Source organism: Cladophialophora carrionii (assembly GCF_000365165.1).
Source record: "Cladophialophora carrionii CBS 160.54 unplaced genomic scaffold supercont1.4, whole genome shotgun sequence".
NCBI lineage: Eukaryota > Fungi > Ascomycota > Eurotiomycetes > Chaetothyriales > Herpotrichiellaceae > Cladophialophora > Cladophialophora carrionii.
The window spans coordinates 535,511-553,187 of record NW_008481829.1 but is presented as its reverse complement, the minus strand read 5'-3'; the positions used below and the strand labels follow the sequence as shown (position 1 = coordinate 553,187).

At 54.0% G+C, this 17,677-nt stretch overlaps 5 protein-coding genes across 5 annotated transcripts; 2 read left to right on the top strand and 3 right to left on the bottom strand.

Annotated features, from left to right (window-relative positions):
- Positions 1-852: 852 nt before the first annotated feature.
- Positions 853-1,407, top strand: G647_04875 (uncharacterized protein; the record flags this gene model as incomplete). Its single annotated transcript, XM_008729212.1, has 1 exon — positions 853-1,407. One exon carries the CDS (start codon positions 853-855, stop codon positions 1,405-1,407), a length of 555 nt encoding a protein of 184 aa, XP_008727434.1.
- Positions 1,408-1,844: 437 nt separating this feature from the next.
- Positions 1,845-3,826, bottom strand: G647_04874 (uncharacterized protein; the record flags this gene model as incomplete). Its single annotated transcript, XM_008729211.1, has 6 exons — positions 1,845-2,003; positions 2,108-2,552; positions 2,634-2,778; positions 2,928-3,170; positions 3,229-3,402; positions 3,469-3,826. The coding sequence occupies 6 exons, from the start codon at positions 3,824-3,826 to the stop codon at positions 1,845-1,847; spliced, it is 1,524 nt and encodes a 507-aa protein (XP_008727433.1).
- Positions 3,827-5,027: 1,201 nt separating this feature from the next.
- Positions 5,028-9,662, bottom strand: G647_04873 (uncharacterized protein; the record flags this gene model as incomplete). The annotated part of the gene is made up of 1 exon (XM_008729210.1): positions 5,028-9,662. The coding sequence occupies one exon, from the start codon at positions 9,660-9,662 to the stop codon at positions 5,028-5,030; it is 4,635 nt and encodes a 1,544-aa protein (XP_008727432.1).
- Positions 9,663-10,660: 998 nt separating this feature from the next.
- On the bottom strand, positions 10,661-12,106 carry G647_04872 (uncharacterized protein; the record flags this gene model as incomplete). Its single annotated transcript, XM_008729209.1, has 5 exons — positions 10,661-11,019; positions 11,069-11,736; positions 11,824-11,869; positions 11,933-11,998; positions 12,052-12,106. 5 exons carry the CDS (start codon positions 12,104-12,106, stop codon positions 10,661-10,663), a joined length of 1,194 nt encoding a protein of 397 aa, XP_008727431.1.
- A 719-nt stretch (positions 12,107-12,825) lies between these two features.
- G647_04871 (uncharacterized protein) lies at positions 12,826-17,067 on the top strand (the record flags this gene model as incomplete). Its single annotated transcript, XM_008729208.1, has 6 exons — positions 12,826-13,509; positions 13,564-13,914; positions 13,965-14,099; positions 14,148-14,214; positions 14,262-14,393; positions 14,438-17,067. 6 exons carry the CDS (start codon positions 12,826-12,828, stop codon positions 17,065-17,067), a joined length of 3,999 nt encoding a protein of 1,332 aa, XP_008727430.1.
- Positions 17,068-17,677: the final 610 nt, after the last annotated feature.

Sequence of the window (17,677 nt, the reverse complement as noted above, 5' to 3'; positions counted from 1 at the left end):
AGTACCACTCGAAATACTCCGTACTCCCCAAACCTTTTGCCAGGCTGCCAGGAAGGGACGGACTGATTTTCGCCTAAGGGGACAGACCCTTTTTCAGTCGCTTAATCAGGGAGTCTGGCCCCTTGCCAGACATTGACCTAACCGATTAGAACCACCAGCTGGGGACGAAGCTCCACACTGAAACGCATTTCCTGTCCCGCCTGTCTGCTACCCTCATACTTCGTGCTCCGATTTGCTTCCTACTTGCAGGTATCTTCCTCAGCTCGCTTCGAATACACTCCCAATGCCATGCGCTCGGGAGGAAGTTGCGACTATTACACAGGGACTAGGCTTCATTGGTGCCGACACAAGCACTACAAGCACTCTAAGCACCACATGCCGACAGCTGGGCAGGCTTCGCCTCGAGGAATACGAGGATGCCGTTCTGTACCATATGCCTGCCGCACGATAGGTAGGCAGGCAAAACGCAGACCACGAAACGCAAATTTCAGCCTGTCCGACCGACCGGCTGGCCGGCACCGGCAGAGGATGACATTCTGACCTTGACGTGCCTTGGTCCAGGTCCCACGAAGGAGGGTTTGCAGGGACGCAAAAGGTATAATTATTACTCTCAGCCGCATCAACCCTCTCCCCTCGTCGCAGGCATTGTGTTCAGTGTTCGGTGTTCACTCTGAGAGCCTTACACATCCTGCATAATGATCCCATCATCCTGATCCTACCTACTTTTTGCTCGTCTCTGACGCTCTGTCATCCACACTGAGTACACTCCGTTCCCGAGCGAGCGAGCAGTCTGCCAGCCAGAGACCACAGACAAGCATCCACATTTGCACGCATCCTGCCCGCCTTCCCACAATGAGCACGACGCAACACCTAGGCGTGGCCCTATGCTACGACCAAGCACGCCTACAGTTCTACGACTCGGCATGCCACACGGTGTCTCCACTGGGCAACTTCGGCAGAGTAGTGACCGGCGTGTCCAGGAGATACAACTGCTTCGGCGCCGCCATGGGGTTCTTCTACGACAAGCTCGTCGCGGGAGGCGAGATCAACGCGTGCGTCTGCACCTTTTACAGCCCAGACGGCGGCGCCACCGTCCCGTGGGAGTTCGTCACACATTACGGGCCTTGCAACGGCGCGTGTGTCTCCAAGACGTTCACCTGCAATGGCTTAAAACCTGTGGCTCATAACGGCGCGGACGACAAGGTCAAGAGGGATCCGTACCTCCTATCGATTGGTGAGGCCGTTCATGGAGAGCAGTACCTCGTTGCCAAACGGAGTGCCGACACGGCCACGACCACGACCACGACCACGGTCGCTTCTTCAGGGGCTGCTCCACTTGCTGGTGCTGTCAATTGGAAGGTGGCCGTGTTCGTTGCGACAATCATGTTGAGCAATGCGCTATTATGAGCCCGAGGAACCCACTGAACCAGCGCGCATGCTAATACGAATGACATCGAGGTGCGAATGGACGTCGTGTATGTGGGTAGTTAATGGGCAGGTTGTGGAAGGAAGGGCTTGACTTCCGAAGCATGTACTGAAATCGTGGCTCTAGCCTGCTCATGCTATTCTGTTACCCGTACTGCCGGAGTGCCGTCAAATCGGTTTGTGGCCATAGGGTCCGAATAAGGTGTTTGTAAAGTTGTTTACGCGACTACGTATATTTCCTCACGCCACCGGCCTGTCATTGTGGAGTAGTGCTCGAGCACTGCTATGGCCGTCCTCGCGGCAACGGCCTACCCGGATACCTTCCCTCCAGCCTTATGCTCTAACCCTTTGTCGCCATGTTTCCTTTGATAAACCGCCGAGCCGGTCCTACCTGCTTGGACGGCGACGGCAGGACCGGCTCAAGGCGCATACCTGAACCCTTCAACGCCCTCAAGAGCGGGCCTCTTTCCTTCGTCCGCAAGACGGTTCTGTCGCTTCAGGTACATGCTCATGCCAAACGTCACGGCCGAGTAGAGAACCTGCATGGCAATGGTAGACCACATGCCGGGCAAATATTGCTACAGACAGGGCAATCAAATCAGCATCGACGTTTTCTTTCGGGAAGTCGCAAACAAATTCGCAGCTCCTCTGGGAAGGAAGGAAGAAAGAAAGCAAGACTTACCGGCGCATCCTGGCTTCGGAAGATGGTGCTGCCTGTGATACCACCCGCGGCACCCACACTGATCATCACCGCGGCCACGACACCTTTCTTGCGCACCTCGGCGGTCTGGCTCTGTCCGTACGCCAACGTGCCCGGAACGTTGGCCTGGCAGCCAAAGACGGCCAGGAAGAGGCCAAAGTACCGCACGCCCGGCGGCTTCGGGTAGAGAATGACCAAAAGGCCGACGATGCCGACGACGCTCTGAAACACCAGCACGGGCCAGCGCACGCGGTAGTGGTCGGATACCCACGCCATGGCGAGCGAGGCGATGATGGCAAACACGTAGGGCGGCGAACCCAGGATCTGGGCGAGCGCGTAGCTGAAGCCCATGCCTTCGCGGAGGATGATGGGTTGAAAGTAGGCGATCGAGTATACGCTGGACGCGGCGACGAAGTATTGGATGGAGCTGCGCAAAGGGGGATTAGTCGGCTACATAGGACAGAGACTCGCACGTGCCGCTCCCCCAAAGAGAGAAACAGGAACGTACTAGATGATGAGTTTCCAATCAAGAAGCATTTTCATCGATTCTCTCAATGTCGGGTGGACGTATGCTTTCGCCGCCTGGTCGCCTTGTAGACGCGCTTGAGCAATGTACTTCTGCCGTGGGTTCAGCCATTTGACTCTTTCCGGAACTAGTGGTCCGTTAAGTTAGTGCTTTGCTTCTCCTTTGCACAAAGACGAGGGCCAACAACGGTGGTTGCTGCGGAAGACCAAGGCCCGGGACGGGCGATGCTGCACATGACCCAAGCCAAGGACGGTGATGTCGAACGCTAACACTCACATTCAACCAGGAAGATGGGGGAGATCAGCCCAGCCACGACGGTAGCGATTCCCTCGATGATGAAGATCCAGCGCCAGCCGCTGCGATACATGCCGTCGCCAACACGGATCAAGGAAAGCGCGTAGGCGAAAATCGGACCAAATCCCGACGACAGCAGAGACGCCATGTAGAACAGCGACACACGGCGGGCGGTCTCGAATTGACGATACCACGAACCGATGATGAAGACACCACCGGGGAACACTTCCAACACCTGTCAGCTCACGACACCACCGAGTAGGCAGAAGGGCAGCAAACTCACAGCCGGCTTCAAAGATACCCAGCAAGGCCCGACAGACGGTGAGAGCCTCCCAGCTATGTACAAAGCCCATGCCGAGCACGCAGAGTCCCCATGCAGTGATGAGGAAGCCCAACCATATCTGGGCGCCCAGCCTCCGGATCACCAGGTTGCTCGGTAACTCGAAGATGGCGTACCCTTGGTGATGAACATCAGCATGGACTGCACACTGTCGCTTTTCGAATCGGGGCTATAAATACTGACCAATGAAGAAGACCAGTAATGCAATGGAATACCTCGCTCCGACCGTGAGCTCGAGATCTACGGCCATGCCAGCAATGTAAGCCGCAGAGATGTTGGTTCTATCGAGCAACGACAGGCCGAAGACCACGCAGAGCATGGGAAAGACGCGCCAGTCCAATTTCTTGCTGGCAGACTTGTCAGTCTTCTGGGCATGTGTCGCATGAGGAGCAGGGCATACATACACAAGCGCTCTTTCCTCCTCTGGTGTCCAATCTTGCCCTGTAGGCGTTGATGTCTCTTCATCGTTGCGGTCAGAGCTGTGAGACAAGGCCTCGTCTGACTTCTCAACGTGAGACACCGAGAGCGGCTTCTCTGCCATTTCAAAGCCTCTGGAATCGCGAAGAGTACCAAGGTAACAGACGTCGGAGCGGAGTAGGGTCGAGATCATCCGTCGGTTCAGCCCTGGTCGCCTCAGACTTATATCACAGCATTACCGCCATGTTCCGACACCCTCGGTTTCTGCCCTGCACGTCGTGGCCCCGCGTCCTTGTCCCGCGATGTGTATAACCGACGCTGTTGCGCCAGAAAAGACATGCATGCAGCCAAGATGCTGCCAACGGTCCGCGACAGGAGAACAAGGGCCAAGAACACAAAACAAGACTTTCGAAAAGCCGACGCCGAGCCTGGGGGCCCCATCTTTCTCGAGGGAAGGCGAGCCAAATTCGTCGAAGAATGAACTTGAGACCCGTAGGCGACGTCGAAAGAACCTAGACAGTCAAAGATCTGGGGGGATACTCGCTCCGGTGGAGAAAACAAGACGTAGGCAAGGCGGCAATGCTCTTGGCAGGCTGTTTCGAGGAGATCCGGGGAAATCTGTCTCCTCGTATTTCCGCGTGCCTAGAAACTTGACAAGGGTTAGAAGCATCGGGGAATCTGCCGATCGCCATCGAGTCAGTCCTCTCGGAATCAGAAATCCAAACTTGGCTGGCTTCTCGAATTGTCGGGCGCTTCGCGTCCCTGCTTTCGAGATGTGCCTGCTGCATTATCGAGAAGCGATGTCGGAACCTGGATCCACAAGTGAGTAGTACCATCAGGAAGAAGGGGCAGCTTCGTCTTCAACAAAGGTCCATTGGTTTCAGAAAGGCTCGGTACTTGTTCTTGAACTCTCGCTCAACATTAACATTGACATATAGTGTTCGGGTCCAGGACACATAACAACGCCACGGCCAAAGTTTGTGCCAGTGCAGGGCTTTGACCAGCACTGCACAGCAGTCCAAGTGTCTCGATAACTCCGTGGTGCTATGCCCAAAGCTTGTGTATAAAATTTGCTCGTACAAATCCTCTTAGCCTCCGTTTGCGCTCGACAGCTCCATCCAGAATCCAGAGGCCAGGCTCTTAGGCGCCAATGGCTTCTGAATCACTGATCGCTCCGTCCGGTATCCCTTGTTGCTCCTGCTGGGCCATGGCTTGGGCGGATACGATCTCTGCGAGGCGCTTGAGACGCGGTGTTTGAAGCCCTATTGCGCGTTACAGTCAGTAATCATCAGAATAGTTTGCCGGGCAACAGAGAACGCGCAGAGTTAGACCTCATGGGGATGAAACTTACATGACGGAGTATACGTCTCTAACGCGGTGATGACTCTCGGTTCAGCAATCTCATAAGGCCCGCTGTCTTCCATGTCCACTGGGGCAAGCAGCAGCACATCACTCTTCTCGGTCACCCTCGAGGCCACGGCTTTCATGATCTCACCGTTAATGGGCTGCTCGTAGTCTGCGACGAGGTACTGATTGAGAAGTTTCTGGATCTGGTTGGGCGATAACATCCAGCAGATGTCCTGAATGATCTCGATATCGTTGAGCGTCGCTTTCTTCAATTGCAGCAGTTTCGTAGCTTGCATGAGATGCTCCAATTGCAGTGTGCCCTCGGGCATATCATGGCTCTTGCACCATTCTTCAATCCTCGTAATATTGTAGTTGATCTGCAATCCACGCTTCCACGAGAGGAAGTTGCGCCTCATGAGGAGATCGTTGAAAGCTGTGACACCGACGAGACGCAGCAGTTCCGTCACTGTCTGAGTGATGATGCTGTCCTCGAGGTAATACGCTTTCATCGCTTTGAAGACATTATTCAGCAAGCTGAGCAGGTTGTCCATGCTGTAGGCAGGCGTATTGTTGGACGGAAGCAACTTGCCCAAGAAACGGTTGCTCTCGTTCGTGACGAAGCCGGGAAGGGACTGCGATTCAATGATAGCGGGCACGATCATCTTGTGCAATTTCTTCTTCAGCACCTTCATCCAGGTATGGTAGATGTTGAACTCGAGACTCTCCAGGTCGTGCTTGACAATTTCAAGCAGGCGATCATACTCATAATTGTCCGTCTTTTGAGCCTCATACCAGTCCTCGGCCAAGAAGACGAAGGATAGCATCTCGTGGACGTTAGACAACCAGAACGCGCCCGGGTTGATTGCTTCCTCCCCTTCGTGTTGCATAACTTCTTGCTGGATGGATTGCATAACATTGGCGAGGAAGCGCTCGGATTCCTTGACGAAGCCATTGTTCCACATCTCCGAAGTCACCAGATTGATGAGGTAGGAGGGGAACAAGACTTCTTTGTCTGTCGGAGGAGGGTTGGCGCCTGGCTGAGGGATCTTGATGCCTCGAATGAGACCCATCGTGACTTCATCGTTGAGTTCTTCCTCTTGCGCAAGGAGGTTTTCAAGTTCCACTTCCACGCTGTCCAAACCCGGATTGAACGTAGAACCGGAGAGAGTCTTGCTGTGGGTGTCAATCGCCATGGACATAGGCCGAGCGCTGTATGCGCCGCTGTATCGGTCCGTTTCGCTTCTCTCAGCGGCCCCAGCACTCCGTCGCTTGACAGGCTTTTTGGAGGAAACGAGATTGATCAGACCATTTGCGAGCTGTGAGGTGCCGTTGACATATTCTCCGTTGGTGGCACCGTTCGTCGCCGGCGGAGGAGGGGCGCGTCTGGCGATTTCAAGCTGATCTTGTAGCTCGTTAATTTGCTGCCTCAGCGTGCCCTTTTCGCTCTCGTGCGCCGATACCGATTGCCGTAGGCTCTCCAGCTCGGCATTGGAAGTTTTGAGCGACTCCCGCAGCTTGCGTTCTTCTTCTTGCAGCCTCTTAGCATTGCCCATATGCTCGTCGTGACTGCTCTGGAGCTTGGCGTGATCTTCTTCCAGCGCAGCCAACCGCGCTGCGACAATGCCAGCTTGGTTGGCCTCGCTTTGAAGTTCTCGAGTCCGAGTTTCCAGAGCATTGTGTCTTGACCTCCACGACTTCAGTTGACTCTCGTAGTTCTCCAATTGCGAGACCAGACCCTTGTTCTCTCGTTTCAGAGCTCCCAGCGATTGTGTAAGCTCCACGACCTTGTTTTCCAGTTTGTAGGAGATCTGCTTGAGATCGCGTGCCTCCTCACGCATCTTCTTGTAGTCTCGCCGAGCAACCCTACCACGCCACAAGTTCTGTATAATAACCACCTTTCTGCGGTGTTGTCTCCAGGCACGCAGTGCTCGCCACGAGCGGAAGGCCCGCTGAATTGTAATCGCTGCATTGCCAATACGTGTTTCGAGGATGTTTTTCCTGCACAGATAGCCTTTGGCAATCGATTCGAACAAGATGAGGTTGCTTCGGATCCGAAGATACTCTTTTCGCACCTTTTGGCCCCTCCACACTCTCTGGATATCGGTGGCAGCTTTGGTCTGTCTCGTTTCCTCAGCTTTCCGTCGGGCGAGGAATGCACGTGTTGCGGCTTGAAAGCCGAGGATGGACTGTCGAGCGTCAAGATACTTGTGGCGGTAGTATTTCGCGCGCAAGTTCTTCTGGATCATGATAGCACACTCCTTGAGACGGGCAGACCGAAGGTTCTCCAAGAAAGCGAGCATGCCGGCGCGGAAGAAGATCTTGGTCAGACCAAGCTGATATTTGTCCGACTTCTCGTGGGCAAGCTTGCCTAGCGCTTTCACAAGAATGTTTTGGGCCATGGTACGAATCTCGGTCGTCCATTCGGCGGATCGGCACAACATGTAATAACGAAGAGCAAATTCCTCGTAGGTCCATCGCGTTGGGTAACCGGCCGTGCTGATGCGGACAGTTTCAAGGACGCCACAAGCCCGAAGTTGATTCAACACCATAGGACCTTCAAACTTCCACGACTCCTTCGCTTCATTAGGCTTGATACATCGGATGTAATGTGCATCTGTCGAGTTGATGGTTTGCATGAGCTCGATCAAAGAGCTCTTGAAGATACCGCCCAGGGTGGGCTTGCGATTAACAGCCACGCCGACTCGGCGTCCCCCCCCGGCACCAACCGTCTTCGATGAGGTTTGGGCTGTATCCTTTTCTCTGACTGACGCGGCAACTTCAAGCACCTCGACCAAGAAGCGGTTCGTGGACTTCTTAAGGACTTCCATCTGTTCATCAGGTACCGTATCACGATTCTTGTCGATGAAGCCATCGGACTCGTAGGTGACATCAAGGGCGTAATGACAAACCGTGAAGGCTGATTTGCCAAATCGGGGCTTCTTGTAAAACTTCTGCTTATCTGCAGCAAAATGGTGGTGCAGTTTTGTCACGAATTGCTCATCCGAGCCCATAGGGAGCCTAGATTCCTCATCCAGAAGCGATAAGATACCCAGTTTTCCTTCGATCAGGTCGATACAAGGCTGATTGTCGGAAAAGTCAATAAAAGTCCAGTCGATCTCTTCCCGCATGTATTCTTCCTGCTCAAGTTTGAACACATGTTGATTGAATTCTTGCTGGAGCTTTTCATTGGCGTAATTGATGCAAAATTGCTCAAAGGAGTTCTTCGCAAAGTGTTCGAACCCATAGATATCGAGCACGCCAATGAAGGTGTTGAGTCGCTGAAGGACTTCGTCAGTCGCGAGGCCGTGATTGATCGTCTCGACCAACCAGTCGAACAGGCTAGAGTAGATGAATTTGGCGACTGAATCTCGCACAACGGTGGCTTGCTGTTGAGTGAGATTTGAGGTGATCTTCTCTCCTCGCGTAATGAGCTGCTTCTTCACCGTCCATTTTGCGAAGTCACCCGCATCAATACCCAGGATCTCACAGGCCTTGACCACGGACGGCTCGCTGGAAGAAAGGGTGGAGTCAGTTCGCGTGGCAGTAATCTTGATGTTACCGATATGCAGAAGAGCTGCAAGGACCCGGAAGATCTCCTTTTGCGAAGCTGGAGAGACGTTGATCGTGGTCAGCGACTTCCTTGTCGCAGCGAACTCAGCAGCATCGTCAACGCCGTCGATTGTAGGCTCGTTTCCTTGGTTGAGGTAGTCGAACTCCTCTACCGATAGCAGACCGAGCTCTTGCTTCTCCTCTTCGGTGGCGCCGGCCACCAACTGGTAGAATATGTGGTAATTCCTCTCTTTCAAGGGCTGAAACACGAGTCTTGATCGTTCCAGCAGATACGTTCTTATCCGGGCACCAATAATGTCGGTATTCGAGTCAAACATGATTTCGATGTATTTTCCGAATCGAGAGGAGTTGTCGTTTCTCGTTGTCTTCGCGTTGCCAAATGCTTCCATGACCGGGTTGGTTGCCAGGATCTGCTCTTCCGTCTCGCTGATGGCATCAGCTCTGGGTTTGGTCCCCTTGCTCGCTTGCCCAGGGGCTCCTCTCGTCGCGAAGTAGCGCATGATGTATTTGGCACTGACTGTTTTACCGGCGCCAGACTCTCCAGACACGACGACGGTCTGATTCCGCGAGTCTCGCAACATGTCTGTGTATGCTTCTTCCGCGATGGCAAACAAATGGGGTGCTTGGGACGCTCTTTGCTTGCCAGCATATACTTGCACCATCTGGGGCACGTAGAGGGAGTCTACCCGCGCGAAAGGATTGGTTGCTATGAGAACGATACCGCTATACGTGTAGATCTCTTTCTGGGCATATCGAAGCTTGATGGCCTGCAGGATGGCCGGCTCGTTCAGATGGGACAGATTCGTCAGATCTTCGGCGGCCTCGAACATAGGAGGGTTCATCAGGGGCGGGAGGGAGGCATTCTGCGTGTCGAGCAGCGCGGTCTCTGTGGTTTCGACGACTTGCTTTGACTCGTCGGAGAGGGTGAAGACGAGGGCTATCTTCCCATCTCCTAATGCCTTTCGCTCCGCCAGCTCGCCGGGGATGAAGCCCTCGGCCTGGTTGGGGAACCAGGCCCGGGTGCCGACTTCCCAGCTCGCCATCGTGGGCGGTGAAGATCAATGCGTGGGCTCAACTCTCAGGTATTGCCGATGAGGACAGCCATGTATTCGGAGATGCAAGGAGGTGCCTGCAGACGTGTCAATCGCTTTCTCTGGCCCGGAGGGCGCTCGAGGTATGGCCACAAAGGGGACTAACAGGCAGGAAAGAAGCGAGTGATGGTGATGAGATGGTGATTGAGATGTGTGTCCAGAGGCCTGCGCTGAGGTGCGGCTGGCCGTTGACTTTCTTGGGGACAAGTTTGCGGGTGTCAGAAAGTTCTCGGGTTCAGCGAGACGCGTGCGCCAGAACGAAAGGGTCCGCGGCGTCACTAAGCCCGTTCCACCCAAGCGCAGCTTCATCGCCAGCCCCTAGCTCGCCCTGGCTCTCCACTCCAGGCCTCAGGAGCCTCATAAATTGTCCGGCGCCCGTTGATGGGCTGCTCCGGGCTAACCCAGGCACCCCTTTTTGCCGCCTGTCTGCACGAGCAAGGGTTAAAGCGAGACTGTGACAGGCTTCTGCGCGCCTTCTACGAGATCTGCCCACGATGTTCCTACTGTGTACAACGGTCTCGATTCCGGTGATACGCACAAGGAGGCCGCCTTTCTTCTTCATTACCCACTAATCCTAGGCTGGGAACAACTTTCCAGATACCACAATGTACCTACTGCTGGGACGCTGGCTAGGAAATGTTCTGTTGCTCTTTTGTCTTATGCCGTCTCAACGCCATATGAAACCCGCAAATGGACTTTGATTTCATAACAGGACCGGAGGAAAGGACCGCCATGGGCGTGACTTGCCCGTTGTGCCCGGCACGCGTTATCAATGAAATGGATCGCAGCATTCTCAAACGCCCATCAAGCTCCAAGCCAGTCAGTTTGCGGCGCGCCTGCTGTCTGTGGGACCAGCATCGTACGCAACTGCTGCCTCAACAGCATACTGCAGACCTACTGCTCCTATCCGGGTAGACACAGCCGTTGAAGTCTCCCTTGACAAGCTGTGTCTACTGGTTCTTGCACTCTGATGTTTGCTGAGAACGAGGCTTTCCACCTTCTTCCTCATCATCTTCGTCGGATTCCGCCTCCTCTTCGTCCTCGTCGTCGTCTTCGTCCTCATCGTCGAACTCGCCCTCTTCGGCGTCCTCAAATTCTTCAAAGGCCAAAGCTTCGCCCGTGAACCAGTCAATGGCGCGAGGAATGAGCTTCTCCTTGATGTCCTCGCCCAACTGGTAGTCGAGCTCGAGGCGCTCTTCAATGTCGGAAGCAACCTCGTCGTCCTCGCCGGGGGCGGCTGGGGGTGCGAAGAAGTTGAAGAATGACTCTGTAGGGACTGTCTTCTTGATGACTCGGGTTTGCTTAGTGTCTGTTCAGTGGTCAGCAATCAGTCCTAGTGGTGGAGATGGCTTGCGCACTCTTGTTTCTCTGCTTCTTGCTCTCAACTCTAACCGTCAGATCTTTGCCAGCCTTCCAGTCAATCTTGTCGCCCTCGGCATGATCGTAGATGAAGTCTCCACCGTAGCCACTCTCCTCCCGATAGAAGTACGTCTTTGAAATGGTCTTGTTTGTGAAGAAGTCATTAGGGGCGAACTCGAAGATCAGGCGGAAACCCGGGCGATCCAAGTATTCCATGCGGATGTCAGTCAGGGATCGGAGGGCATCCTCATCGCGGTCGGTGATGAGTTCGGCAAGGGAGATCTGGTTCTTCATGGCAGACAGCCAGAACTCTGGGATACCCTTTGTATCGTCTGCGGGTGTCTCTTTTTTCTCCTCTTCTTGTTCATCATCCTCCTCGTCCTCCTCGTCCTTTGCTTTTCCGGCGGCCACCTCGTCCTCGGTAGGTTCAGCATCGCCATTGACGATTTTGGCGCGCTTGACGTAGAGTGGGGTGAACTTCGCAAAGTACTTCTTCTCAAGCTGTAACACCTCTTCTTGGAATTCTGCTTCTAGCTTTGCATGGTCCTTCTGGATGCCTTTCAGACCATCGACTCGACGGCGCACTTGAGCAGGGAGTGACTCGATATAACCGGAGGAACGGCCGATCAGCCCGCCCAATTTCGCCTCCATCATCTGCACTAGGGCTCTGAGGAGAATGTCAGTACGTGTGAATCTGGGGCGGGCAATCGCAATGCATTTATTATAGACGATCTGATGAGGGGGGAAGACTTACGGGTTCCGAGCAAACAAGCTTGCCGCAGCAGCTCGATCGAGATCCTCTTTGCAACATCAGTACTTTGCCACAAAATTCGTTGGGGCTTCCGCAGGCGGGTCGTGCTCACCTTCCTCAATCGATGGGACACCTGGCTGGGCGGCATGACTTGAAATGGGTGCGTTCGACGCGGGTGCTGTGCAAACCTGTGAGCAGCTTCCTAGGTGTGGGTAGGAAGTATTCACATACTGTTCTGAGGTGTAGGCGCCGTGATGTTGTTGCGCTTGGGTATTTCTGACGCCATGGCGACGGTCACGGTCTTCGTGTGACAAGTTCAACGAAGTGGGAAAATTCGGATGTTGTGGGATGTTGGGAGTCACTCTGTCCTGGCGACGGCCACTTTAAAGTGAAACTGCGGTCAAAGGATTTTCACAACAGCCACTTGACAATGACGTTGCCACGGTCAGAGCCCAGAACTGAGAATTCCGGTGTTAGGAGGCAGCGGACGGAAGGGATAGCAGTGAGACGTGAAAGGTTGAGAGGTTGAAAGGTGCGAGCATCAACTCGAAGATTGACGATACAGATTCAACCTAAAACTTCCAGCCCACCCCATTTCCCATTCACGTTGTGCAATCCCGCGCAAGAAGGTGGCAACCCAAGGCCCGTCCACGCACGCCACGCTACACCGAAGCTGGACTGGACGTGGCCTGCCCGCCTCGGCGGAGCACAAGGAGCGCTATCAGCACTACGGGGGTGCAGATACTTCGTGCTCCGTATTGTTGTCGGGCTCTTTTCTGACACGCCTGGACGTCATAGTGCGGCACGTTGAAATTCTATGGAGCATACCTACATAGATAGGTACTGTGTACTGCTATCTTAATGCTGCGCGGAGCACCGAGTCTCGCCTGAACCACCCTTACTTCACCTCTTACCACACGGTATCCTTCTCCCTCACCTATCGACAGGCCAGCATGTTATAGGAGTCCCGCGCATAGTGCCGTAGCAGGCACTCATCTGCCCACCATGGACATTGATGGACATCGTCGGTCGTTCCGGCGCAGCTCGAGCGCAGGACGACGTTCAATGCAGAGAAGAGACTCAAATCTCTCGAACGCAGCTTCCATTCTCTCCCAAGTGGAAATGTCGAGTGATGACATTTTCAGCGGTCCTATATCGGAATCAGTGCCGTCCAGTGTAACGGGCTTCCAGTACGCCCTTCCCCGACGCCGCGCTGGGAGCATCGCCAGCTTCACGTATTTCCAAGAGCAGGAGGATCAAGAGACAACCCCAGACGTTTACTCCGATGAGGAAGCGATCGAGAGCGACGACGAGCTGGGCAACGTACTTGATGAAGCCCGAGATCTGGAGGCTGGTGTCGAGCAGGAAACTCCCCGGCGCAAGAGTTCGAGTCGGTATCGATCGTCGGCCGACCAACCACTCCTCCGCAGGCATGAGTCGGCGCGAAGCGACACCCAGAAGCACGACGATGGCGGCAATTTCAGCCAGAAGCTGTATATTGAGAGCGAGGATTTGACAATGGCCATTGCAGGCTTCAGAACCAGCAATCTGGGCTATCTAATATACCTGGCAATCTGTGTCCTAACGGCTGGTATTGGATATCTTGTGTTCCGCTGGATGCCGCGATGGCGTATGTCTCTTGTTGGATCTCCTGCCCCGCTCAGGAAATGCTCTTGGGTTGTCGTAGAGGTGAGCTATGGCCCAGAGCGACAGCGTCCCAAGAAGAAGGCTAAGAAGTTTCAGAACCAATGGGGCGAGTTCACGGTACACAATGTATCTTCGGAGGAGTATGGCCACCCAATGTCAACCGTCTTCACCGCACCGAGCAAGGAGAAGATGAACGGACATCGATACGACGAAGATGCCGAATTACCTCGCCTTAGATTTGTCGACTACCGGTACATGAGGCTTCTGTATCATCCACTGGAAGACAAGTTCGTGTTGAACAACGACTGGTGGGACCCGCAATGGATATCCGTCAAGGCACTTCGCGAAGGACTTGATGCCGAGGAGAGGGAGCCGCGGGAACAAGTGTTTGGCAAGAACCTGATCGAGATCCATCAGAAGACCATACCTGAACTGCTGCTGGATGAGGTCGGTTGTCCAGGACTCGTATGGTTTGGCAGGAGCTGACATCGTCAAAGGCTTTTCATCCTTTTTATGTCTTTCAGATCGCCAGTCTCATTCTCTGGTCAATGGACGAGTACTATTACTATGCAGCAGCCATATTCCTGATTTCAGTCTTCTCCATCACCACTACTGTCATCGAGACTCGTTCGGTAAGTGGTTCTCTATGGTCCGTGCCACTGATGCTCATCGATGTGCAGACGATGCGCCGCCTGAGGGAAATCTCCCGCTTCGACTGCGACGTGCGTGTCCTTCGCAACGGCTTCTGTAGGTTATGCAAGTATCGTATCGGGCCTTCGCTAATACTGTTACAGGGCGTGCGGCACTCGCCAGTGAACTTGTCCCTGGGGACGTCTATGAGGTTTCCGACCCTTCACTGACACAACTTCCTTGCGACAGCTTGCTTCTTGCGGGTGATTGTATCATTAATGAGAGCATGCTGACAGGTATAGTCGACACACGACACGATGTACAAGACTGACAGCTGCAGGTGAATCTATTCCCGTTTCAAAAATTCCTATCACCGACGAGGCGCTTCCCTATGTCGATCTGGGGGCCACATCGATTCATCCAAGTGTAGCTCGGTATTTCCTGTTCTGCGGGACGAAGATCATTCGTGCTCGAAGACCGCAGGATACCGATGATGACGAAGCCGTCGCCCTCGCCATGGTTGTCCGCACTGGCTTTAACACGACCAAGGGTGCATTGGTCAGATCCATGCTCTTTCCCAAACCTTCGGGTTTCAAGTTCTACCGCGATTCCTTCCGATACATTTCGGTCATGGGTTTCATCGCCGCAATTGGGTTTGTCGCCTCCTTCATCAACTTTGTCAAGCTCGGTCTGGCATGGCATCTCATCATCGTAAGAGCCTTGGATCTCATCACCATCGTAGTTCCCCCAGCTCTCCCCGCAACCCTGACTATCGGCACCAATTTCGCACTATCAAGGCTGAGGAAGCAACAAATCTTTTGTATTAGCCCCCAAAGAGTCAACGTCGCGGGGAAGCTCGATGTGGTTTGTTTCGATAAGACAGGAACGCTGACTGAGGACGGCCTGGATGTGCTCGGCGTACGCCTTGTGCAACATCCAGAGATTCGGTTTGGTGACATCCTAGAGGAAGCACGCGAGCTTCTTCCACCGGCTCTGTACGACCGCGACCCAACGATCGACTATCGGGTCAACAGGAACATGCTATACACCATGGCAACTTGTCATTCGCTCCGACTCGTCGACGAGGAGCTAATTGGCGACCCACTTGACTTCAAAATGTTCCAATTCACTGAGTGGTCATTCGAGGAAGGCTCGCGCAACACAAGCCATTTCGTTGAACCAGGAACAGTTCAGCCTGCACCAAGCGTCGCTCGCCCTCCCCAGGGTCTCGAGTACGACCTGGACGAGTCGCAGGACAACGACAACCCAATCCGAGTTGAGCTCGGGATTTTACGCTCCTTCGAATTTGTGTCGCATCTGAGACGTGCCAGCGTCATTGTCCGCCAGCAAGGTGATCCTGGTGCCAACATCTACGTAAAGGGTGCTCCCGAGGTCATGAAAGACATCTGTACCCCGTCTAGCATTCCCGACGATTTTGAGGATCTGCTCAGCTACTACACCCACAAAGGCTTCCGTGTCATTGCGTGTGCCTCGAAATATGTCTCGAGGTTGAGCTGGGATGATATCCAGAACATGGACAGATCCGACGCCGAATCTCGCCTTTCACTCATCGGCTTCATCATCTTCGAGAACAAGCTGAAGGAGATCACCACCGAGATCATCGAGGAGCTGAATGAAGCTAATATCCGCAACGTCATGTGTACGGGGGACAACATTCTCACAGCTATCAGCGTGGCAAGAGAATGTGGCGTCATCGACCGCAATGCACATTGCTTCGTACCCCATTTTGTTGAAGGCGACAAGATGGATCCAAAAGCACGACTCACCTGGGAGAGCGTGGACAACCAGATCTATCAGCTCGACGAAAACAACTTGCTCCCAATGCCGCTTTCTGCCGAGGACGACACTTCTGCTCCGTATGATGCGCTCGCTATCGGCGAGTACACTCTGGCTGTTACAGGAGACGCATTCCGCTGGGTCATCGACTTTGGCTCCAGCGAGATCTTGCAGAGGATGCTAGTCAAAGGCGCCGTCTTCGCACGGATGTCCCCTGACGAGAAGCACGAGCTGGTCGAGAAGTTGCAAAGCATCGATTACTGCTGCGGGTTTTGTGGCGACGGTGCCAACGATTGCGGTGCACTGAAGGCTGCAGACGTCGGCGTCTCCCTATCTGAGGCGGAAGCGTCTGTCGCTGCACCATTTACCAGCCATATATTCGATATCTCCTGTGTTCCCGCGCTGATCAAAGAAGGCCGCGCAGCCCTGGTCACGAGCTTTTGCTGCTTCAAGTACATGAGCTTGTACTCTGCAATCCAGTTCACCTCGGTCAGCTTTCTCTACGCTTCGGCATCCAACCTCGGAGATTTCCAGTTCTTATTCATCGACCTTGCTTTGATCCTACCCCTGGCCATCTTTATGGGGTGGACAGGCGCTTATCCGGTCTTGAGCAAGAAACGCCCGACGGCGAGTCTTGTCTCCAGGAAGGTCCTGACTCCGCTACTTGGTCAGATCGTGCTCCAGCTGCTTGTACAGCTGGTAGCCTACGAAACGGTCCAGACCCAGCCTTGGTACATACCGCCACGAGTCGACAGACAAAAGTCCAGCGTCGATAACTCTCAAAACACAGCTCTCTTCCTGGTCACCTGTTTCCAGTACACACTGTCCAGCGTCGTCCTAAGCATAGGACCACCGTTTCGGCAATCGATGGCGACGAATGTCCCCTTCTGCGTTACGATCGTGGCAGCGCTGCTCATTTCCTTGTACATGCTTCTTGACCCAGCCAAGTGGTTGATGCGGTTTATGGACCTGACTGAGATGTCTACCGACTACGACCTCTTCTTACTTGCACTGGCGGTGGCCGGATTTGCGGTTGCATATCTGACAGAGCGCCACTTCTTCCCGTTACTGGCGAAATTCATTGGGCGGGTCAAGTCGAAACTCCGCCCTGCCCATCCGAAGAAGAGGAAGCAGTACAAAATCATAGCCGAAGAGATACAGATGAGTAGATAGACCCTTTTAGCTTGCCAAATAGAAGGATTTGGGCAGCAGACACACGGCGTGCTTGAGTCGCCATGTGTATATATCCCTGGCATAGCTTGTCTCCTCGGGTTGCAACCCGGAATATCAACATCCCTTCACGCCAAACGAGGGCTTGTATTGTCAAGCGTAGATACAGCAGTACACGTCCAAGTGCAGCTGCCTATTTACCAACGTCTGAAACCAACCGCTATGGTCATTTGTCGACCGGCATTGTCGACGTCGAGCTTGCGGAAGGGGTTCCATGGGATCGCATCACCACGTTCACTAAGTCCCGTGCTGAAGGGATGTTATACCGAGGCGGTGCAACTTTCAAGTCATCTACCGATATCTTCTTGAGAGGGAAAAGCTACCAATATCTTTTGGGAGGGAAGAGCTAAGGGGGTGACGAAACAAGGGGAAGGGGAAGCGGGCAAGTTTAGTTGAAATGCCAGATCAGGCGGCAGACTTCCAGGCTCACCGCACTTGCTATGTGATCCGCCGGTCCAAAAGTACAGAAGCTGATGTTGTGGTCTGATGGGATTGCGGGTTCGCCGCGAGAAGATCAAGAGAAGGGATCTTAGGGATCCTCCCTTTTCCTGAC